The following is a 25413-nucleotide window of genomic DNA, read 5'->3' as shown; positions in this document are numbered from 1 at the left end:
TTCTAAAAGTAATAGGAAGTTATTGCAGAATTCAGGTTGACACATATAAGTGATAGGATCTGATTCACATTTTTAAAAAAAGACATTGGTTATGTTGTGGAGAAGAGATGAAAGGGAGGGGGGCAAAAGTGGAAGTAGAGCTGTTAGGAGGCAATCGAAGTGAGTAATGATGGTCACCTTGAGAGAGGATGAGTAATTGATTAACTTGTAGTCACAAGGCCAGAAAATTGCAAAGCCAATGAGATCCGAGTACCTTCTGACTCTTTCCTCTTCCGACACAAAAACTTCAAGATGCTGTGATTCTTTAAATTTATTTGTATTGTGCTACATTTGAAAATCTTTTTCATCTCTCTCTACCTTAATTCCTATACCAGATTGTCAGCTTTTTCAGGACAAGACCTGTAATCTATGAAGTTTCTTACAATATAGACACAAACACCAAGCAAACAATAATGTCACTGAAGCCAACAGTACATTCCCTTCAACCATTTTTTTTTTCTCCAGGCACCTCTTTCATGTAGCAACTGGTAGCAGTATAAATATGTCAGTAACAGTGTCTTTTTCTTGGGACCTATTGTTTTGTTTTGTAACCGCAAATGAAACTATTTCCTTCCAAGGTCCAGTAATCTCGATAGCAGTAAAATGGTGTTAGCTATAATTCTCGTGAGTCTGAGTGCACTTGTGATATTGCATAAATCATCATGATAACTAATGCTAAGTAATGAGTTCTGTGGTGAATGGAATAGGAACACCTCAGGGCAAGGTTAGTGCAACCGTGTTCTGCAGGTAGAGGTGTTGATTATAAACTTAAAATATTAGGGGCTGGACTGACATTTCAGACTTGGCACTTCTAATGTGTAATACTATTCTTTAGCAGTAAGTAATTAAGCCTTGTGAACCCTTGCTAGTTAGCTATGATCATGTTCAATTTTACATTATAGGTAGAATTGTTGTTATACAAACTATTTTGTGGGGTGAGGGTGAGTAAATTGGGTGAAAGGGGAAAAGAGGGGAAAAGAAGGGAAAAGGGAAAGAAATAGATACCATTTGATAGTTATATGTTTTATCTGATTTTTGGTTTTCAGGCTTTCTGAAGTCTTAAAGATGTTTTTTTTGTTGTTGTTAAAAAATTTTTAATGTTTATTTATTTTTGAGAGACCGAGTGCAAGAGGGGGAGGGGCAGAGAGAGAGGGAGATGCAGAATCCAAAGCAGGCTCCAGGCTCTGAGCTGTCAGCACAGAGCCCAATGTGGGACTCGAACTGAAGAACCGTGAGATCATGACCTGAGCTACAATCAGACACTTAACTGACTACGCCACCCAGATGCCCTGAAGATTTAAAGATTGTAAAGATGTATTATTTTAAAATTTGGGTTTGTAAGTACATTTTTTAGTATTTTTATATATCACATAAATTAAGGAACTTATTACTTAAATCTTAATATGTTAGTCACTGAGCTGCATTTCTTAGCTATTTGCCTAATGAAACCTCTAGATCCATTTGGCAATGTCAAACACCTAGCAAACAGCTATTTATTTGGTTGCTATTTATTACAATAATTTCCTTTTACCTAAAAGAGGAAGAGTAATACATTTCAATAAATACTAAGTGCTAATAAATTGTAGTTTGCCTGAGAATAAGATGTTTCCAGTGATTGTGCACAGTGATGGCATGAAGTTGTCTCAGTAAGTCTTGATATTCTAGTTTCTTTCCTGGCAGCTTCCTATAAGCCACATGTTTGAAGAGCTACTCCATTTAAAAGATCTTGAATAGGCTTATATAATTGACAGATCGGGTGAAATGAAACAAACTATTCATCTACAGAAGACAGTTTTTAAAATAATATTTATCAAGATCAGGGTCAGTTTCATGGATAGGAGACCTGTGCAGTCTGACAAGACCCTGCTTTTAAAAGGATGCTTTGCCCCGAGGCACCTGGGTGGCCCAGTTGGATAAGTATCCTACTTTGGCTCCGGTCGTGATCTCACCCTTTGTGAGTTGGAGCCCCGCATAAGGCTCTGTGCTGACAGCTCAGAGCCTGGAGCCTGTTTCAGATTCTGTGTCTCTCTTTGTCTGCTCCTCCCCTGCTCACACTCTGTCTTTCTCTGTCTCAAAAATAAACAAACAAATAAATAAGGACCCTTTGCCTCAAGTAGGTGGAATGACATTTTGACATAGTTCAGGCTTAAGTCCTATAAGCTTATCTGGGCTAAGCAGGGTTAAAGACAGAGGCAGAAAATCAGGGAAAATGCAAAAGCAGAGAGCCCTAAAAGGTCAGAGACAAGGCAAAAGGCAAATTCAGGTCTCCTGATAAATAGTCAGGGTATATGAAATAATATCAAGCAAAATTCCAAGCTCCTTACCATGGCCGCTATGACCCTAGGTCATGTAGACCCTGTCTGCTTCTACTGTTCTCTCTGCATCTACTATTTCTCCCTGCATTCACTATGCTCTGGCCACACTTCTTTGTGTACTATAAACACCCCAGATTTATGTTGCTGCCTCAAGACATTTTCCTGGAATACTTTGTCCCTCAGTTTTTCCCCTGGCTGACCTACAGTTTGGGTCTAACTGGAATACCACTACCCAATCCAAATCAGCCCTCCTCTGTCCAGTCACATTTGTTCATGTCACCTCTGAGTATGTGACACCCAGTCTGCTTTGTTGTTTGCTTTTTTTACTGTTTTTCTCTCAACACTAGGATGTAAATGCCATGAGAGCAGGGACCGTGGCTTGTTCACTGTATTATCACAAGCACTGAGCATAGTGCACATGATTGTACTGGGTAAACGTTTGGTGGACCAGTGCAGTCCTCCAGTGGTAGTGTCAGGAAACTTCTGAGAGCAGTGAGCTGTTGCTCTGATGAAGATCTCGTGTTTTGAGAAGATTAGGACTCCTTTCAAGCAGTTTTCTAGTGTTTCCCACAGGGTTGGTCTGTGTATTAAAGGCAGGTGCTGTGCGTCCACCCCCAAGGCAAATCAGTAGCATTCCTGAACTGCTTAGATTCTTGAAAGAAAAAAAAAAATCACTGGCAGTGATAGTATTGCCTGTGGGTACAAAATAAAGGAGATAATAAAATAACCCTTTGGTCCTTTATGTCTTGATTTCCTGATACTCATGCTATTAAAAAATTTTTTTTAATATTTATTTATTCTTTGAGAGAGAGAGAGAGTGAGAGAGAGCACATTCAGGGGAAGGGCAAAGAGAGGGAGACACAGAATCTGAAGCACGCTCCAGGCTCTGTGCTGATAGCTCAGCAGGGTTCGAACTCACAAACCACAAGATCATGACCTGAGCCGAAGTCGGATACTTAACTGACTGAGCTATCCTGGTGCCCCTCATGTTATTTTTATTTTAAAATTTATTTTTATTTATTTTGAGAGAGAGAGAAAGAGAGCAAGTGGGGGAAGGGCAGAAAGAGAGACGGAGACAGAGAACCCCAAGCAGGCTTCATCCACACTGTCAGAGCAGAGCCCAAGGCAGGGTTGGAGGTCAGGAACCCTGAGATCATGACCTGAAAGGAAATCAAGAGTTGGACACTTTGTCAACTGAGCCACCCAGGCACCCCTTTTCATGTTATTTTTAAAAGATCAATTAAGTAAAGTCTGGACCAGGGAAGTGAGCCATTCCTAATTATATAACCCTAGGATTATTTAAACACTAATGCTTCTCAAAGAATCTCTGCTGTGATAAGGTATAGGACATGTTGCTACAGTTTATAAACACTGTTATTTATTTATTTTTTTGTCTCTTCAAGTATAATACTGAATCAATAGGTCTGACTTTACAATGAGAAATATTTAATTGTTTTAATATTTTAATATTGGATCCAGCTAATCTGTAAATAGTAAGCATTTCCAACTCATTTGTTACAGAATCCAAATGTTTTAAAATTATTTAAAAACATTTTTTAAGTATTTATTTATTTTGAGAGAGAGAAAAAGCAGGGAAGGGGCTGAGAGAGAAGGAGAGAGAATTCCAAACAGGCTCTGCACTATCAGCCCAGAGCCCAAGTCCAAGCTTAAACTCATGAACTGTGAGATCATGACCTGAGCCAAAATCAAGAGTAAGTCGCTTAATTGACTGAGCCACCCAGGTGCACCCACTCGATTATTTATTCGGTAACCAGCATCATCATTCCCTCTTCTTTTGCTATTGCTACCTTAATGTAAAATTTCACTCTCCGAGTACTTTTTATTTCCTGCCCTTCAATTTCTTACAAATGACCTGATTGCTGGCTACTCTATCCCATTCATAGACCAGACCAGTCTTAGAGGTGCGTGCATGTTAAAAAAGAAAGTCTTCTCCTCAAAAAACTTTGGGGGCTTATAGTTTAGTAAGCCTGGAATAGAATTTGTGATCCATAGAACAAAAGAAGAACCATAAAGATCACTTTATGAGGGGCACCTGGATGGTTCAGTTAAGCAGCCAACTCTTGGTTTCGACTCAGGTCATAATCTCACAGTTTATGGGCTCGAGCCCCCTATCAGGCTCTGTGCTAACAGCAAAGAGCCTGCTTGAGATGGTCTCTCCCTCTTTGTGCTCCTCCCTTCTTCCCTCATTTTCTCTCTCAAATAAAATTTAAAAAATAATAATAATAAAGATCACTTTATGAATGACTTTGTCATTCTACATATGGAGAAACTGGGGAGCAAAAACATTCAGTGTCTGCTCCAAGCCCCTTGGCTAGTGGGCAGCGGAAATGGAACTCAAACCCAGATATTTTAACTTCTAGGCCAGGGCTTTTCCCAGTGCAAGGTGTGTGTAAATATAAAACCAGCGGCAAGGAGAATTCCAGAGTGTTTTTTGTTTAAACGAACTAGAGATGGTTAATACGAGAAGAAATTAGCATTAAATACTGTTTGTACTGTGAGTTTCTTTGCTATAAGTCTTACTTTTTTCTAAACGATAGCAGGGAGAAAGTGTCTTTTATTTTTACTGCTTACCAATTTGCTTACAAAGGAATAGTTATAGAAATGATTTAAATGGTATAGCCAGTTTTCCCTGGCATATACCGGGTCTATGTTATTTTCTCTTTCACTTTGCAAAATTTTTTGATTCCTTAGCAAATGGCAATAAGAACATGACATAAAGGGAAAATGGCATTAAAAGAGATCTAACTAGAAGGGGCTAATTTTCAATACTAGATACCAAGAAGGGACACTCAAACGAGGTAACTGTTCTGATATTTCTTATACATTATCAAAATAACATATCAAAGTATGTATCCTGTGTGTGGGACATCTAGATAGCAAGGAATAATTTAAAGAAGAAAATCTCAAATATCAGTAAATACAAAATAGCAGTAATTTCAACTTCTGGTCATTATTGTTTACCTTTTAGCATACATTTTCCATAAGTATAATTTGAAAAAATGAAATAATTCTTTATATTCTGTTTTTACCATGCTGTTGTTTTTCAAATACTCATATATTGGGGACTACTTTCTAAATCAACAAATATGAAGGAATTCATCTACATAAACATTTTTGATGATTGAGTAGTTTCATTTTATGTGGATAGACTGTATATTATTTAACCAGTCATCTGTTTGAAAATAAATGTAGGTGGTGTCTGATGTTTTGTCATTATTAATGTAACTATTCTTTGATGGTATACACGAATTAATGAATATTTTTATATGCTTGCTGGATCACCTCTTGCCACCCATAGAGTATTAAAGGGACCCAAGGCCCTGCCTTTTGTAGGCAAACCTTGGACTTGGATTTTCCACCATTGCCTATATCCTGTCTCCTCAAATTTCCTCATTAAAAATGTGTTTGCTCTCTCATTTTTTTTCTAATTCTCTTTTTCTTATTGTTCAGAATTATTTGTTAACTGTGCTAAATTTTCACTTTTGAGGAATATTTTACAAGTATGACTATAAGCCATACTTACGTGTCTTCCTTAGATAATTCTGACCTTAGTCATATCTTCCTGTTTGAACATAAAATCATGGAGTGCCCTATGTGTCCTGATTGCTCTATCTGGAATCTAGTTACTTTATGTAGCATGTGAACCTGAGAAGACAATTAGATTGCCTTTACCCACCTGGAAGGGCTAGCAGTGAGTGTTCTCTTCTAAGAGCCTTCCTGAGCTCCTTTCTTTTCTTTTGTTTCCTCATTGATAACATAAGCCTAAGCTCTCACACTCAGCCATGAACGAAAGATCCAGATAATCAAAAACATAGATGTATATGAGGCCAGTAGCTTATTGTAAATCACCTTCCTTATAAGATGATGATGATGGTGGTGGTGGTGGTGATGATGATGATGATGAAGGAGATGAAGGGATTGTTTGGGTTTAGGATTAAGGCCACACATCTCTCCTTCATTGTCATCACACCTCATCCTTCATCCCTTCACTTCTACTTACTTTTCATTTCAGAAAGAGAAATAAATAGCATTAGAGTTCTTGACTAGCTTTTTAAATACTTTGAAATAAATAATAGATGTTTTAAAGGCATTAAATTAATGACAAAAAGATTAAAATACCTAGGAAATGAATAAAAAATATGTGAGACCCACGTCAAGACAGCTTTGAAACACTACAGAAGGTCACAAAAGATTTGAACAAGTTGAAAGACATACCAAGATCTGAAGGCCACAAAAGAAGATTTGAACAACTTGAAAGACATACCAAGTTCTTGGATAGCAAGACTCAACAGTGTAAACATAGTTACCAATACTTCCTCCATTAACTAGTAAAGTTAACATGATTCCCCAACAATTGGCATTATTTTGTTTCGTTTTTTAGAGATAAGATTTTGAAATTAATGTGTAAAGCAACTAAAAATAGGAAAATTTGGTTAGCAAAAGAAGCAAGGAGGGAGAATTGGATTTACCATATATAAAACATGTACTATAAAGCCTCCATCATTAAGCTAGACTAACAAATGGGCCAGAAGTAGGCCCAAATATTTATGAGATCTGATGTAAGATGGTCTAATTGCAGATCATTGGGAAAAGATGGATTATTTAATAATGTGGTTGAGACAACCAAGTGATCTTGGGAGAAAATAAGAGTTGGATCTATACCTTAAACTACACACTAGGATGGATTCCAAGTGGATTAGAGATTTAAAAAAATTTTTTTTAATGTTTTATTTATTTCTGAGAGAGAGAGACAGCATGAGCAGGGGAGGGTCAGAGAGAGAGGGAGTTACAGAATCTGAAACAGGCTCCAGGCTCTGAGTCAGCACAGAGCCCGAAGCGGGGCTCGAACCCACGAACCGAACCATGAGATCGTGACCTGAGCCGAAGTCGGATGCTTAACTGACTGAGCCACCCAAGCGCCCCAAGATCAAAGATTTTTAAATGAGACCAGCAAACTACTAGAAGAAAATATGAAGACAGTTCTTTATGACTTGAGTATGCAAGGATTCACATTTGACTAAAAACCCCCAAGTTATGAAAGATTGATAAATTTAGCCACAGGTTTTTGTATAACAACAACAACAATGACAAAGATCCATAACTAAGACCAAAAGGAGGAAAGTATATTTGCAGTTCTTAGAGCAGACAGAGGGGGTAGGATGTATGAATCCAGAAACTGGACAGAAAAAAGCTAACAATGAGTAGAAAAATTGGCAAAAGATAGAAAAATACAGTTCACATAAAAGGAGATACAAAATGCTTCTTAAAGCATTAAAAAAATTTTCAGCCTTACTCAGATTTACGATCTTACAATACTGTTTTCATCCATAAGACTGTCAAAAATCCAAAACTTATGTAATACATGTTGGTGAGAATTTTGGGTAAATTAAGGCAGTTGACGATTGAGGGCAGTTTGGCAATGTACATAAAAATATCAAATGTGTATAAACACTGATTTTTGTGAATTTGCCATACAGATAAATGTGCCCACATGTGATATGAGCTGTGTATAGAGTTTTCATTGCAGCATGTTTATAATCGCAAGACTTGTGAAACAATTTAAATATCTATCAATCAGAGAATAAATAAATAACGTCCATCCATAAAATGGAATGCCATGCAGCTATGAAAATAAAAAAGAATTTTGTTTCTTGTGAATACTGTTTCCTTTGTAAAAATATGGAAATAATTCCAGGTTCTTTGTTAATTTAAAAAAACTAAAAAAAAAGTGGGGGGCGCCTGGGTGGCTCAGTCAGTTAAGCGTCCAACTTCGGCTCAGGCCATGGTCTTATGGTTCGTGAGTTCGAGCCCCACATCAGGCTCTGAGCTGACCCATGCTTTTCGGATTGTGTGTCTCCCTCTCTCTGTCCTTCTCCTGCTCACACTCCTGTCTCTCTTTCTCAAAAATGAATAAACATTTTTAAAAATTAAAAAAAAAACAGGTTGCACAGCAGTCCTTACAGTATTTAGAACTATTGCATACACCAGAGGACCTGTTTATATCATATATATAACCCATACCCTCAGGGAGTGTACAGTGCACAGCATTAACAGCTGGATGGTTTGTGCCTGATTGTAGCTACTTTCTTAATCAAAACAAAAGCAAAGGAATCAATATTTATTCATATTTGTTTATGCATAAGGAAACAGTATTCACAAGAAACAAAAGCAGTGGGTACTTAAGTATATGGAAATGGTGCAGAGATAGATAGGATGGATATATACATCCATTACATACACCTCACTGGAATATATTAGCTATTTTTAAAAACTGAAAGACATACTGTTATCAATATTATGAATATTCATTCAACATTGCAATTTTATCAAGTTAATATTTACCATATTTTCTGCCAGATGTTTTTATCCCTTGCCTTTTTATTTTCTCTATTTTTGGTCTAGTAAAAAGAACTAGTTTTACAAAGTACTGAATGCAGTCTCTTTGGGAATATAAATTATTGAGTCTGTTATTCAGACATTTATCATGGACATATTTTTTTTATTTCATGAGATTTCTTTTTTTGTTTAAGTTTATTTATTTTTGAGAGAGAGAGAGAGAGAATTTGAAGCTAGCTCCAGGCTTTGAGCTGTCAGCACAGAGCTCAATGCAGGGCTGGAACTCACAAGCTATGAGATCATGACCTGAGCCAAAGTTGAATGTTTAACCTACTGAGCCACCCAGGCGCCCAATGGGATTTCTAATTATATAGAATTAAAATTGTTTTGATCAAGTAAAATAATTTAAGATTTCTGGAATGGATTTATTGCTTACAACAAGATTCTTTCCTGCAGTGTTCCACTTTCTCTGTTCTGGCTGACCTAACATTTTCCCTCTTATTAGTCACTAAACTAGAAAAACAATATATTTTTCTTGAATGGATATATTTTTAGTAAAAGAATAGAGTGTTTTCCTTCTGTGTCATTGATTAATAATGTGAAGCTGTGTGTGTGTTTGTGTGTGTGTGTGTGTGTGTTTGTAACGTTAGAGAACCTCTGTTGACTGAGAGGCTTGCTAACTTCTGTAAAGGAAGGAGTAGAGAATAAATAAAAGAGAGGGAAGGAAAAGGCATTATATGATATTTAAGGATATGACAATAGATACCTTGTTTGTTTAAAGAGAAAAGCATGCTGTTTTGATGGATAAAATTAAACACATTTCTGTTAGTTTAATCAACAATATATTCTCCATATAAAGAGACAGCAAAGGGGCAGCTAGGTGGCTCAGTTGGTTAAGTGTCTGGCTCTTGATTTCTGCTCAGGTCATTATCTCACAGTTCTTCATTATGAGCCCTGCATCTGGGCTGTGCACTGACAGCGCCCCTGGGAGCCTGCTTGGGATTCTTTCTCTGCCCCTCCCCCATGTATGTGCCCGCGCACGCACTCTCTCCTTCAAAATAAATTAATTAAAAAAAAAGAAAGAAGAGACAGACAGCATATTACTACTGTTAATACTCCTGTTTTTTCAGAGAATGACTTTTTTCTACAAATATCAGTTTCCCAGCATGCCGTAGTAGGAAAAGTTACTGGGTTTGGAGCTAGACAAAATTGGATTCAAATTTCAGTTTATAAGTGGTTAGCTTTGTGGTCATGGACAAGTCGCATAGCTTTTCCATGACATTTTCATTTGTGTGAATACAAATATGTAATACCTGCCTTGTGGGGCTCCTTTGAGGGAGTATAAAATCCTCCAGCATGGTTCCTGGCCATATGGGTGATTAGTGGTGACAACATTCTGGGAAGGCTGGCCTCCCCCATGCTCCCCCAGCCCCCTGTGCACAGCACTGTCAGAGCACTTAGCACCCTCCCTATGACTGTTTATTTAACTGTCCGTGGGGACAGACTGCTTATTTAATCTCACCTCCAGCACTTAGGACACTGTCAGGCATGTTAAGTGAATAAAATAATTTAAATACTTAAACTTCATTTTAATACTTTAAAATATAAATATTTTAAAATGCCTTGTTAAGTATAACATAATATAAAATATGTTGTGTAATTTCACAGTGACATAGCCATTAGACCTGGGTATGTTTCATCACCTGGGGACCCTGTGTCCAGTTAAGACAGATCACCACTAGATGGGGATCTTATCCACTTTGGTTTCATTTCTCGGCTGCTTTTGATCATGCTGCCCCTGTGCCTGTTGCTTGCTACCACAGGGACTGTGAACGTTGAAACAGGATTTTAACACCCAGGCCAGTGGAACAACACTATGTTAGGTTCCCAGAAGGTGTTTCGCTCTTTCCTCAGGGTCTATTCAGATTATTTACAGCAGAATCTGTGATTTCTTCCTCATTCAGTGGTTATTGAAGGGCTGGGATAATCCCCTTCATTTTATTTAGTTCTCTGCCTCAGTTTTGCTCTCCCTAGAACTTTGGGTCTCCAAGTCCTCAGCCTACCTGGGATTCTGCAAGATAGGTTCCTCCTGCATTTCCGTCCAGCTGTTTCCAAGGCCAGAATTTTGCTTCAAATCAGTTACTGGTGTGCTGAGTTCCTGACCTCCCCTCAGCTCCTCAAAGGGGTATGTAGCATGCCACCTCTGTTTACCCTGGTGCTGCGTACACATCTTCCTGATTTCTCTGTGTATGCTCAAACTCAAAAATATTTAAGAAGCCTTGCCCTAATTTTCATCTTCATCTTCTCTTTTATCCATTATCACCTCACTGTCTGTTTTTTGTCTTCCAGAAACTTGTTGAACATTTCATCTGATGGCTTTCTCCCATTTACTCATGTATATTATGAGCTGATACAGTGGGCTCTCTGAAGGGAAGGAAGATACATGCCAAGGTTTCCTCTTTTTTTTTTAGAGAATTGTATTAAAAAAAATTTAAATGAAGTATAGTTGACACACATGTTTTTCATTAGTTTCAGTATATAACGTAGTGTCTCCACAACTATGCATTATGCTGTGTTCACCACAAGTGTAACTGCCCTCCGTCGCCATACAATGCTATGTTAACATCATTAACTATGTTCTCTATGCTGGACTTTTCATTCCTGTGACTTACTCATTTCATAACTGGAAGCCTGTATTTCCCACTCCCCTTCACCCATTTTGCCCATCTCTACTGCCACCCCACCAGCCCCTTCCCCTCTGGCAACTTTAAGTGAAAATCAGATTAAAAAAAAAATTTAGCCTTATTGGGGCACCTGGGTGGCTTAGTTGGTCTGACTTTGGCTCAAGTTATGATTCCAGGGTTCATGGGTTGAGCCCCGCATTGGGTTCTGTGCTGATAGCTTGAGCTTGGAGCCTGTTTCAGATTCTGTGTCACCCTCTCTCTCTGCCCCTCCCCCGCCCACACTCTGTCTCTCTTGCTCTCAAAAATGATTAAACATTAAAAGAATAAGAAATTTAGCTCTATTAAGATATAATAGATTTATGGCAAACAGTACATTTTTATAGTGAAAAAATTGGTAAGTTTTGACATGTGTATCATTTGTAATACCATCACTACAGTCAAGGTAGTTACTGTATGTACCTATGAAGAAACTAAGTCTTGGAGAAGCCTAGAAGGTCAAATTGTAATCTAGGTCTACCTGATGTCAAGGTCCACACTGTAGACTTTGAACCCTGAATGCTAGCTAGAAAAACAACCACTATTTCTCTCTTGTGTGGGGAAAGCACACAATTTCTTAATCTAGCTATTCATTTCCTTAGTAAGAGGGTTGTGCTAAATGTTCCTAAGGTCTTTTAAGTTTCTGTACTTCATCCATATTTCTTACGCAGAGATGGTAAACCTCTGTTCAAATACATCTTTTTTAATTAAATGAAACTGCACCATTCTTTTTAATTTTCACAGTGGAACCACTTGAGACATTAAAATCATATATATATATTTTTTTTTTTTCTTTTCACAGGAAAGTATTTAAGGAGCTTGTGGAGTAATATGAATCAGACTAATATAGGATCTCCAAGAAGTCCCTCAAGATAGCTGGTAAGACAGTAGGAATTCCTGTTTTTTTTCAACAGTGTATTGTATAATTATCGTAAAGATATTCTGACTATAAACTTTCTAGCCTGGGGCACCTGGGTTGCTCAGTCGATTGATCATCCGACTTCATCTCAGGTCATGATTCATGGTTCATGGGTTTGAGCCCCATGTCAGACTCGGTGCTGACAGCTCAGAGCCCGGAGCCTGCTTCTGATTCTGTGTCTCCCTCTCTCTCTCTGACCTTCCCCTGTTTGTGCGCTTTCTCTCTGTGCCTCTCAAAACTAAGTAAGTAAACATTAAAAAAAAAACATTAAAAAAAGCTTTCTAGCTTTGTTCTCACAAGAGATATTTGTCAATTTTTTATTAGTACGTGATTTTTAAGCATATTAACGGTGGAAGCTATAATTGTTACCTAAAGCTTAGGTGGTTCACCTCTGCCAGAAAATGCCAATTTTAAATAGATACAGGTAACGATTTAGATGTAGCCCTATAGCTATAGCTGTATCTATCTATTTATTTATCTATCTGGAGAACTGTCTATTTCTTAGATATTATTGACAATGACTAAAAGTATCAGAAGTCCAAAATATATAAAATACCTCTAATACGTCTATATAGATGCATAACATTTACATACCAAGTGTATGTAATGTTTTTATGCAAAATTGAAATCAAATTTGATTACTCATAAGGCATGAAAATTTGTTTTCTATTTCTCTATTCTTAGGAAAAGAAGAATTTCTAGACTCTTCATCAAGGTCTTCATACATAGTGGTTAAATCCAAGGCTCCTGTGGTAAAATCATGAATAAAAATACATCTGCTGTGGTATCATCCAGTCTACTTGAAAAGTAATTTTCAAATTAAATTTAATATGTTTTGGGCTACATAGTTTGAAATATGCAGAATGTTAATGAGCTTTTGGTTGAAAATTTTATATAGCCAGCTGGTCTAAGGTAGCAGTAATTAAGGAAATTGATCAATAATTACGTTCCAATGTCAATCAATGTATGGGATAAATTCTGCATTCTTTTTTATAATTCTTTATAGAAATTGCTTTTTAAAAAATTTGATCTGATTTTTTGAATATCTGAAATATTTTACGATCCAAGTATAAAAATAAGATAATGTAAGATTAACTTTTGCTGAGTAGCAAACCACCCAAAGTGCCTTGAAACAACAAGCATTTATTTTTTCTTGTGATTTGGTGGGTTGGCTGGGCAGTTGTTCTGGTATGTACTGGATAGTGTAGGATGGCCTCATTCACATTTCTGGGGCATCGTCTGCAAAGTCTGGATGACTCTCATTCTCCTGGTCCCATCCTCCAGGAGGCTAGCTCAGGCTTTCTCACATGATGGAGGAATGGTTCCCAGCAACAAGCCCAAGTGTTTTTCAAATGTCTATTTCCCTTATATGTGCTGGTCTCTCATCAGCTGATGCAGTTCAGATAACCAAATCCAAATTCAAGGGTTATAGATATAGACTTTATTTTTAATGGGAGGAACAGTAAAGTCACATTCCAAAGGGCATCCAGACAGCGATGGGAAGAACTCGTGTCCATTTTGCAAAACTGTAACACACAGAACAAGTCGTCCTTGTCCTGCATTCACTCTGTGCCCTCTTTCTTTCTGTAGATAACTATTTTTATTTTTGGCTCCTTTTCAGAGCTTCTTTTTGGATAAGCAAATAATATACATATAAATACATACACATGTTATATATGTACATATGTGTGTGTATGTGTATATATGGTCATATTTTTTTCCTCAAAGCTGTTATAGTAAACACGTGCACATTAGCCCTTCAGCTCAGGTTCACAGGTCTTCCCTGGAGAAGGGTGTCAGGCTGGTTAAACTCAGGATGTCTTTCTCTGACACTGCCTTCTGAGAGCTCTGGAAAGCTCTAGTCTCCAGGGGTCACCAGCCAGGCTCATCTGTGTGGTATGCAAAGAACTCCATGCACAGAGCTTTATGCTCTGGTGCTGAAGAGTTTTACTTTCTGGGACAGCACGGAGTTTTGTCCAACTACTTAAGGCAAAATCAAGCCCCTGGGAAAGAATTGTATGACTGAGGCAAGATGGCCCCAGCATCCAGGCTCCACCTCCCAGGTTCCACTTGAGAGAATATTCTTGATAAAAAGGTAGTATATTATATATACTCTTTGATCTTGCCTTTTTTTTTTTTTAACTTAAAATTCTTTCCTGGTGATCACTTCATATCAGCCTATAAATGTCTTCCTTGTACATTTTGTAACTATGTAGTAGTCTATCCTGTCAAGGTACCAGACTTTATTCAGCAAGCACCTCATTGATAGACATCCATTATTTGCAATTTCTGAAGATTGCAAATTATGCCAAAATAAATAACTAGTATACACGTCATTTTGTATTTTTTGCCAGAGTATCTTTGGGATAAATTCCTAGACATGGGATTTCTGGATCAGAGGGTAAATTTAGAGTTTCCCAGATTCCTTCATTAGGAGTTAGGCCGTTTTGCATTCCTATCAACAAAGTATAAAAATACCTCTTTTTCCACAGCCTTGTCATCAGAGTAGATTGTCAAAGTTTTAACTTTTGGGGCACCTGGGTGGCTTAGTCAGTTAAACGTCAGATTTCGGCTCAGGTCATGACCTCACGGCTGGTGGGTTCGAGCCCCACATCAGCCTCTGGGCAGTCAGTTCAGAACCTGGAGCTTGCTTTGGATTCTGTATCCCCCTTTCTGTCCCTTCCTTTTCCCTGCTTGTACTCTGTCACTTAAAAATAAATAGACATTAAAAAATTTTTTTTCAAGTTTTAAGTTTTATGTTGACCTGATAGGCGAATAGCAATATCTCTGCCTAGTTTTAACTTGTAATTCTCTGTGATTAAAGTGGAGCAGCAGAACTTAATTTCTAATAGCTAAAAAAAGGAAATAATATAAATTCTTTTCTTTTTAATTTTTTTTTTTACATTTATTTATTTTTGAGATACAGAGAGAGACAGAATACAAGAGGGAGAGAGACAGAGAGAGAAAGATGCAGAATCTGAAGGAGGCTCCAGGCTCCGAGCCGTCAGCACAGAGCCCGACATGGGGCTCGAACCCACAAACCATGAGATCATGACCTGAGCCGAAGTCGGACGCCTAACCGACTGAGCCACCCAGGCGCCCCAAAATAATATAAATTCTTAACATAAGGGAGTTTTCACACAAGGATCCTGGCAAGTAAATGCTGTATGAAATATAGAATTTCGGTTGACAATTATAAAAAGAGGGATCCTTTACTGATGCAATAAAGTATGGTGGAGATTATGTGTGTCCTCATTGAAGGAAATTTGCATTTGGAGGGTTTAAGAGGTTCTAGGGGGTACCTAATGAGATACCTTAATTCCCTCTACCCCTCCACTCTCTCTCATTTCTAGGCTTCATTTCTTTCTGCCCTTACAACCTAATATTCCATCAAGAGTGGGTTGAGCTTCTGAAAACTGTAACAGTGAAACATTGTGGACCTAGACCCTTCTGCCTCTTTTTCTAGCTATTCCACCATTGCCCTAGTAACTAAAGAGGCCATCCAACACCAGAGCTTCATTCAGTATAATGCGACTGTGAACAGTGTCCTGTGTAGAGAGCAAAATATTCAACAGCAGGGAGGCTTATGAGACTTTTGTGGGGTTTTATTTTGTATTTTCATTTTTTTCATTCTGTCTTTTTTATTATTTAACTTTTGAATACATGCTTTCTTAAAGATACAGTTAGAATTTCTGTGGCAGAAGCTAAGAAAGCTTTTTCTAAAAGCTGTAATCATATGTTAATATACGGGTCAACATTTTAAATACCAGTTTCAGGGTGGTTTTTTTTTTTCATTTTTTTAATGTTTTATTTATTTCTGAGAGAGAAAGAGACAGCCTGAGCAGGGGAGGGTCAGAGAGAGAGGAAGGTACAGAATCTGAAACAAGCTCCAGGCACTGAGCTGTCAGCACAGAGCACGATGCGGGGCTTGAACCCACAAACCATGAGATCATGACCTGAGCCAAAGTCAGACGCTTAACTGACTGAGCCACCCAAGCGCCCCTTCAGTTTTTTGATATGTGTGAAGATAGCTCCAGTATTCTTCACTGGCTTTAATACCACCACAAAGCATATCTGACACCAAATTTTGCCTCTAGAGTAATGCAAACTGGGCTTCTATTGCTGTTCTCCGGGTTTATAATCTTAGCCCACCAAGTTTACTTTCCCAGATTTTGGTGCTTTTAGAAAAATGAGGGTAATGATCTTAGGAGTTGTATACATACTAAGTTGAATGGCATAATATATGTATATTGCTTAGCACAACCCCAGTACATCATATGTAAGCAGGAAGTCCTAAGCCTTATTTCAAACTGGGTTCAAGCCCTGTTTGACCAGTATAAGTCTCTGCTCTGACTAGAGTGTTCAGAAACACAATTTGAGGGTATACTTTTTGTAGAATTCTTTTCACAGTTCCTTCTTTTCTTTTAAAAACATTTTTAAAAATATTTATTTATTTTTGAGAGAGAGTGAGCGACAGAGTCAGAGTGGGGTAGGGACAGAGAATCTAAAGCAGGCTTCAGGCTCCAAGCTGTCAGCACAGAGCCTGATGCAGGGCTCAAACTCATGAACTGCAAGATCATGACCTGAGCTGAAGTTGGACGCTTAACCGACTGAGCAACCCAGGTGCCCCTCCTTCTTTTATGAATGAGCACGTGCTTTCTATCAGAAAATACTCTTCTAAAGTTAGAAAGATAACTTTTCTTTTTGTGATTCAAATGAAGGTCATATTTCTTTTGCTTTAAGTGGCTGCAAACATATCTTTTAAGAAGTTACTTACCTAACTCAATAAAATCTTTAATTTTGGGATCCTTCAGTGTAGTCTAAGAAGCCAGCTAAAGGAAAATCTGTTCAATTACCTTTAATAAATCTTTAAATTTATTTAAATTATATGTTGAAGGTATTTGTCTTCATTATACACAGAGAAATAAGCATTACTGCAGTAATTTCTTCTATGGCTTGATTGTTTTTATAGAAAAAATAAATAATACAGATAACAGAATCCATTTGATTGTTTTCCTATCATCATACTTTTCTAAGTGTTGTTACTGATATGTACAGAGTATTTGGGGTTATCTAGATTAAGAATTTGATTTAACAAGTAGTTTGAAGAAAAAGTGGGCATAGATCTCTAGGCTAACCTATGAGTGCTAATGTATTTTATCTTAGGGATCCTGCCTTTCAGATGATTAAAGTTACCAAGGAAACGGGCCTTGGTCTGAAGATCCTTGGAGGAATTAACCGGAATGAAGGTCCCTTGGTATATATTCAGGAAATCATTCCTGGAGGAGACTGTTATAAGGTAAAAATTAAAATAGAAATAACACTTCACCAAAAAACCAAAACCACTAGTGGTGAGGTTTGTTTTCCTACTACATCAGTAACTTTTTAGTATTAATTGAATGTCCACGGTGACTGTTTCTCAGTAAAAGATCTTGTAAGAACTGGAAGATAGGCCTTTACCTTCAAGGAGCTTTAACCTAACAACTAAATAGGAAGTAAATATGAAATAAATTGGAAAATAACAAATTTCAGATTCTTTTATTTTTTTATTTTTTTTAAATTTGTTAATGTTTATTTATTTTTGAAAGAGAGAGAGAGACAGAGTGCGAGCAGGAAAGGGACAGAGAGAGAAGGGAGACTCTGAATCTGAAGCAGGCTCCAGGCTCTGAGCTGTCAGCAAAGAGCCCAACGGGGCTCCAGCTCACAAACAGTGAGATCATGACCTGAGCTGAAGTCAGACATTTAACCAACTGAGCCACCCAGGTGCCCCCAGATTTCAGACTCTTTAACTAAAAGAGGTTAAGGTTATATATTTTTAATTATGTGCTATTTAACTCTTATCCAAAGTCTGGTTGTGAGAAATTGTATTTGAAGACACGTTATCTCTCCACTGCTCTGAGTTTGGATTAACTCAGATCACTTAAGCTGGAACTGCCTTCATTTAGCCTCTCCTAAATGTAAAGTATACAAAGTCAGCATATAAAATCTGCTCATTTCTGAATTTGCGGTAGTTATTGTTGAGTTTGTTAATTATATCACTCATTAGTTGCCCACATGAGAAATTAGATTTAGACTTAAGACCAGGAAGTATCTTTTTTCTTTTCTTTTTTCTTTTTTCTTTTTTTTTTATGAAATAGAAAGCCTTACTCCCCTCTTTGTTATAAGAAATATATAAATCATGATTTTCTTTTCGCTCTCGTTGCTAGGATACTCAGATCCAAATTTGAAGTACAATATCAGCAACTTAGTTAACAAACTAGTTACTATATTTCCATTTTCATTTCTCCTGAATTTCATTTCCCATTTTTGTCTTACTAATGTGATTTATCTGTCTTTGGTTGAAAACTGCCTCTAGTCCTTTTCAGAGAGATATAGGATATGAAGAATTTAATAAAATGATTGCATTAACATCAAGTTATAGAGCACGAGAAAGAATCCTTTTAACATTAAGCTTATTCATATTGTTCTTTTAGTTGTTTTGGTTCAATAAATTGTCCCGCCCTTACCTCCACCCTCACTCCAAACACTTGTTTAGCAAGCAGTTTGTCTAGGCAACTGGATTTTTTTTCACTTGTTAGGAAAAAAATTGGTTTCACCAATAATTCCCAAAATAATAGAAATGATTTCCATTGTTTCAAGCTTGTCGAGATAATAGGAAACACTTACTATGTTGTAAGTGTTATATAATAAATTTAGGATATATAATAATAATACAGACTTTTAGCTATTGAATTTAAATTATTAACCAAATAAAAGTATACTTAAATGCTAAAGTTTAACAAATTCAAACAAAAAATGAAATTAGTCTTGTAAGACTTGAGATGTTTATGACTACTTTAGTTGAGGGGTGTGTGTGTGTGTGTGTGTGTGTGTGTGTGTGTGTGTTCACTATAGCCAAGTTATTTCTTAGTCCACACTTCATACACTGCAATAATAGATCATGGTATCTAACAGGTGATAAAAATTTGCTGTTATGATAACCATCAGTTTGTGCTTTTTTATTCCCATGAAATATATTTGTAATTAAAAATAATAAATTGACAGCCTGCTGAGTGATATTTCATCTGCTATCAGTGGTAGCAAACTGAGAAATTACATACTTGGTTTTTCTTAGAATTTCATTGTTTGGAAGGCTATCAAAAAGTAGTCATTTAATGGGCTATATTCTATATTTACCACTAGAGAGCAGCACAGAGTTATTAATGTTCTTGACAGTAACTGGTCAAGTCCAAAGGAAGAAAACCCTCTAAACAGATAAAGGTGGAGAGAGAGAAGAATAAGTACACTTGCAATGCTTACACTTATTTTTGTATACGTCCTCAAGATGGAGGGTTACATTCACATTTATTCTGCAAATACAAATTGATGCCATTTTATTTCATTTAAAAAATATTTTTAATGTTTATTATTTTGAGAGAGAGAGGGAGAATGTGAGTGGGGGTGGGGCAGAGAGAGAGGGAGACACAGAATCTGAAGCAGACTCCAGGCCCTGAGCTGTCAGCACAGAGCCCTATGTAGGGCTCCAACTCCCAGATTGCAAGATCAGGACCTGAGCCAAAGTCAGATGCTTAACGGACTGAGCCACCCAGGCACCCCGATGCAATTTTATTTTTAATATTTTTATTAATAATAGCATTTACTGTGTTCTAAATACTTTTAGGCATGTTAATAAATTTCTAATTTGTGCAAAAGTTCTGCATAATAGACGTATTCATACAATAGGAAACACAGGCTCATAAGATCATCCTTACTAAGTTGCTGAACTGAGCAACTTAATATTTTTAAACGCATATGAGTGCTTTCACTTGCTCTAATTATAATATTCTGTTGTTTTAGAACTACAATATAGGTAATCCCCAAGCTTGTAGATGGATTATACTACATTTATATTCCCAAACTTCATATGTTAGAGGGCTATTGGAACTCAGAAGAAATCTTCTTTAATTAATCGTGGTTAGCTGCCTGAACCCCACCCCACCCCCTTACACATGCACAAATGTTTTCTACTGGTAAATACAAAATACAGTACTGGCTCAATAACCAAAATACCGTGTTTCTTTGAAAAACATATTGAAACTTGGGGCATCTTGATAGTTCTTCCAGTTGCAATAGAAGGGAAGATTCTCCCAGCTCAAAGTGTTAGAGATAGCCTATAGGATGAGAATAGATGTACTAGGTACTGAGTTAAGGAAATAGGAGAAGTCCAAGGCCCTTTTCACCCCACTAGCCAGTTGGATATCAGTCTGGAGTCCTTAGTGTTCTTAGACCTTTTTCTGGCTGAGATTCTCCTTTGAGCTTCATACTCACATATCCAATTGCTTGGAGAGCATTTCCACTTTGATCTCCTTAAGGCATCTCAAACTCACTGCATTTGAGGCAAGACTCATGATATTCACACCAAACCCTCATCTGCCCATCTCTTCCCAAGGAGAGCTTCTTCCTCTGTTCTCAGACTTGGTGAATGACACCTTCCAGTTGTACAAAGTTAGAATACCTAACAACATCCTAACTACTTCTTCTCCCTTAACATTCATACCCAGTTTTATCAGCACAAGCTGTTGACTTTTTTACTCTCTAAAAATCACTTGAACCTATCAGTCCTCTTGATCTCCATTACCATTGCATAGCATTTAATCAGACCTCACAATAGCTTTGTCTGCTTTTATGCACCATGCTACTTCCTCCCCAGCCTATCTTGCTAATATTCAGTTGCCTGTATAACATGACTTCTGCCCTATACTTCTCTGGCTTTCCATCTTTATGCTTCCAGAGTGGTATTTTTTCAGTTTCTAGAAGTTCTTTCTCATATGCTGTACCCTCTGACTCTGAACACACTCATGCTGCTGCCTCCATGACTTCCAAATATCTATTCAAAAACTAATTCCTAAGGAATGTGTTCTTGGTGCCCTCCAATTTAGGCTGGCTCTTTTTTCCTATATGTGCTCCTAGATCCTGTTTCTTTCCTTTATATCTCCTATTTCTGTTTGTAAACAGACATCCATATCTATACTTGTGTTATCAACTCTGTCTGAACCACAAGACAGTATGTTTCCAGGTGGAAGGATTCTATCTGATTTTATTCACAATAATATCCTTCTTCCCCAGTAGGATGCCTGGAACATACTAATTGCTCCATTAATATTTATGAATGAATGATCCCTTAGTCATTTTGTCATGTTTCTGAGAGTTCCTAATCTGCCTGTTCCCCTGTACCCTGCCATCATCTGGCTCCTTACCAAGTCCCCCTCTTCCCTTGTCCTTTGTGATATATTCTGGACACAAACTTTCTCTGAAGTTTTCACATGTTTTTCTTTCTCTGTTTCTCTGTGAATAGTGTAAGGAAAGCAGGCGGTGATCAAAAGCTCTTCTTCCAACCTGACTCTAAGACCTACGTTAAAGCACATATGTATAAGCTCCATGAGATGAGTCTTACAATCAATTTCATAGTGTAATGGCAGCATTTTGTGGGGCTCGAACCCACGAACCGTGAGATCACGACCCGAGCCGAGATCAAGATGCTCAACAGACTGAGCCGCCCCGGGGCCCCTGGTGAGACCGTCAGTGACCCTGAACGCCTTTCTCTATCCTCACACGTAAGGAGTAGTTTGGTCGGACAGAGAGCACTAGATTCATCGTCTTGATGATTTTGAGGGTTTGATGAGTCTCGGACGTCCAATCCTTGTATACAGCCGTGTCCCTCCCCCAAGTCCAGAAACGTCCAGGATCTTCATCCCTAATGTCCAGAAATCTTCACACCATGTAGGCCATTCGTTATTCCTGGGGTATCGAACGGGCGCCCTCAACCTCTGCCTCCCCTTCCCGTTTGAGAAACGCTTCCTGAGCTCAGCCCGCGCCCAGCTCTTGTCTACACACAGGGTCTGGTGGTGACACAACAAGCCAGGTGCTGGCTCCTGGGAGCTCTCCGGGCCCAGGACGCGTCTTACAATCAATTTCATAGTGTAATGGCAGCATTTTCTTCTCTTAGTGCTATGTAAAACAGTGGTCATCTTACAATCAATGTCATCTTAAATTTGATAAATTCAGGAGTTTTTTGGGGGTTTTTTTGGTCAAATCCTGTAGGTGAAGACCACACTCACACAGATGTAGATACTAATAGTTAGTCATTGTTCACGGAGGATCAAAGTAGGACATATTTATCTTTCAGAGGAAGTCTGTTTTCAGAGTGTGCTGAGCCTAACTGTGGGACTCAGACCAAGGCCTCTGGATGACACAGTGTTGAGGAACTAGTCCCATCAATGGGAGCTAAAGAAGTATCAGCCCAAGAGGGTTCACTTTACAAGTCACTCTCTTTTCCCCTTTGCTATTATTACTACTGTCTAAGCCACCTTAATTTCCTTAGACTGTTTTCTGGCCCTGATTAATTTATTGTGGGTTTGTTCTGTACCTGGCTGGGGGAAACAACCATGAAAAGGACATGGTTCTGGCCAACTGAAAAAAACCAGGGCTACTAGTTTGGAAGTCGCTCAATTAATGTGCTCTAATAGGAGAGAAAAAGCTATGTAGACAAATAGGGACAGTACAAAGTAAGTGTAGTTACTGAGATCAGTAAAAGTGCTTTTGGAGAGAGATGAACAATGAAGTAATTCTAGGTGATTGGGCCAAACTTACCACAGAACAAATGTTTGTACTTGGCAGTGAAGTTTAAGTGCCAGTTCCTTGGGTGGAGAAGTGGTAGGGTAGGTGATGTGAAGAACATGTTCTGAGACTAGAATGAAGAATTTATATGAGGAGGGAGGGTGGATGGTGAGGCTGGAGAATAGATTGTAGGTAGTCTGTTGTGCTGGGTCTGGGAAGTTAAGGACTTTCAACTTTTCCTACCCCTAGGCAGCCATTAAAGGTTCTTAATTTGAGGAGTAACAGGATTAAATTTGTTATCAATATGAAAATTACAGCAGGCATGGAATTCTGATTCAACTCACCTTTAACACCTACAATGTGCTAGAATTTCATATATGTTACCTAATTACTAATAGCAACCTTGTGTGATAGGTATTTATCTCCACTTTACAGCTAAGAGAATGGAATCCCAGAGTTTAAGTGACTTGCCTACATTCACATTAATAACTGGCAATAAAAGAAGATGACAGTTTCTGAAAGTAATGGGAAAGGAACCAGAAGTCTTGCGGGAATATACCTTAGTATTTAAGAATCGTGAGTTAGTTAAATCAGAGTCAGGCTGTATAAATGGTTTCTGATAACATGGTAACATGTTATTTAGAAAACTATATAATGGTCATTATAAATGAACAGTGCTGGTAGTTTTTAACAGAAGTGTTCAAATGGCCAGGGATATGTTATTACTTTCAACATCTTTGTAAATGTCAATGCAAAAGGATGCAAACCCTGAAGGTGGGCATGTGAAAGTGCCTGGCGCCTTGCCTGGCGCCTTGTGCAGCTGCTCAGTAACTGCTGAATCAGAACCCAGACAGTGTGGAAGAGGCCTCGGCATGTCCCCGAAGTTAGTATCTTCACATATACATTAATCCAACTGGGGCAAGATTCACTGGTTTTGAATGCCAGACTTTTACAGAAATAGCTGTGTTTTAGTTTGCAGGTTTTGACTTTTAAACAGGTTCAGAAATTCACATGATCAGCTAAGATCTTATTCTAGGAGGCAAAGGAAAAAAAAAACCTACCACTGTAAATACTCTTTAGAAAGGAAAAAAATATATACAAACGAAAAGCCACAGTTAGAAGGCATTATTCTTCTGCCCTTCTCTGATTCTTGTCCTGCTGGAAAATGCTACTTCGGTACCTCATTGTGCTTTAATATAAGATACTTTAATTGTGTTCATGAGAGCTTTTCCTTCTGTACTGCTAATACTATATAGTCTAAGAGGAAAATGTGGAAGATAATAGGTCAGCTGAAACCCTATTGCCTACATGTTTTTTTTTAATGTTCATTTATTTATTTTTTTGAGAGAGCCTACGTGAGCACACTAACAGGGGAGGGGCAGAGAGAGGTGGGGACAGAGGATCTGAAGCAGCCCCTGTGCTGAAAGCAGAGAGCGCAAGGCAGGGCTCCACCTCACGAACTGTGAGATCATGACCTGAGCTGAAGGCAGACACTTAACTGACCGAGCCACCCAGGTGCCCTGCCCACCTGTTGTCAGTCGCCTTTTTCTCTGCAACCCCGACAGCCAGTTGTCATGTATGTAAGATAAGTGGGTACAGGAGCTCATCATTGTGGATGAGCTCTTGTGCCTCTCTCAGCCCCCTTCCCCTCTCTCACTCTCTTTCTTCCTCTCTTTCTCTCTATTTGTTTAGGAACATCTAGCTAGCAAGTCGTAGAGCTCAGATTGGCATTCGGGTCTGTGTGGCTGCCCAACCTCATGCCCTTTCCTCTTCTGTCCACTGTGTTGGACGGCCCTGCCCAAATGGAAGAATTGCCATCTGACAGTATGTACCGTCTGCCACCCTGATTCTAAAAAATTCTTTTTCTTTTCCTTGTCAGTGTCCTTTAATTTTTTTTAATGTTTATTTATTTTTGAGAGAGAGAGACACAGCATGAGCAGGGAACGGTCAGAGAGAGAGGGAGACACAGAATCTGAAGCAGGCTCCAGGCCCTGAGCTGGCAGTCAGCACAGAGCCCGACGCGGGGCTCGAACCCACGAACCGTGAGATCATGACCTGAGCTGAAGTCAGACACTTAACCGACTGAGCCATCCAGGCGCCCCTATTTCTTAGTGTCCTAAAGCTTTGCTCCAGTGAAACAGGGCTTTCTTAATTTTTCCCTTTTGTCTCCCTAAATTGTTGCCAGGCTTTGTGATAAAGTCAGTAGTAGTACAGCCATCAAATTCTATTTGTAATCTACCTTATTAAACTGATTTCAATAAAGAGCTATTTTGTAGACTCCAAATGGTCTAGAGCTGGGTTTAATAATGACGTTTATTTAATTTCATTTATTAATTCATTTTAAAATTAGATTAAAATTTTCTCTATTTGACCCTTATTTCCAATACCAGTGTTGGAAACTAGAACCAAATGTAATTCAGATAGTTAAACACATTGTTGGAGTAGATGTAAGGAGCTCTTTTTTATT

General features: G+C 38.1%; 1 protein-coding gene across 4 annotated transcripts in view; it reads left to right on the top strand.

The window, feature by feature from the left end:
- Nucleotides 1–25413, top strand: part of STXBP4 (syntaxin binding protein 4) — a 169274-nt gene that overhangs the window by 1466 nt on the left and 142395 nt on the right. For 3 of the 4 annotated variants that reach the window (XM_077762842.1, XM_077762840.1, XM_077762843.1), the window contains exons 2-4: nt 12234–12310; nt 13035–13157; nt 17517–17649. In XM_077762842.1, coding sequence (XP_077618968.1) covers nt 13111–13157; nt 17517–17649 — 180 coding nt within the window. In that variant the 5' untranslated portion in view covers nt 12234–12310; nt 13035–13110. Of the gene's footprint in view, nt 1–11123; nt 11163–12233; nt 12311–13034; nt 13158–17516; nt 17650–25413 lie in introns of those variants that run through there. The other variant, XM_077762841.1, reaches the window with a different exon arrangement.

The sequence above is a fragment of the Crocuta crocuta genome, unplaced genomic scaffold (genome assembly GCF_008692635.1).
Source record: "Crocuta crocuta isolate KB4526 unplaced genomic scaffold, BGI_CrCroc_1.0 scaffold144, whole genome shotgun sequence".
Lineage (NCBI taxonomy): Eukaryota > Metazoa > Chordata > Mammalia > Carnivora > Hyaenidae > Crocuta > Crocuta crocuta.
This window is presented reverse-complemented; position numbering and strand designations above follow the sequence as displayed.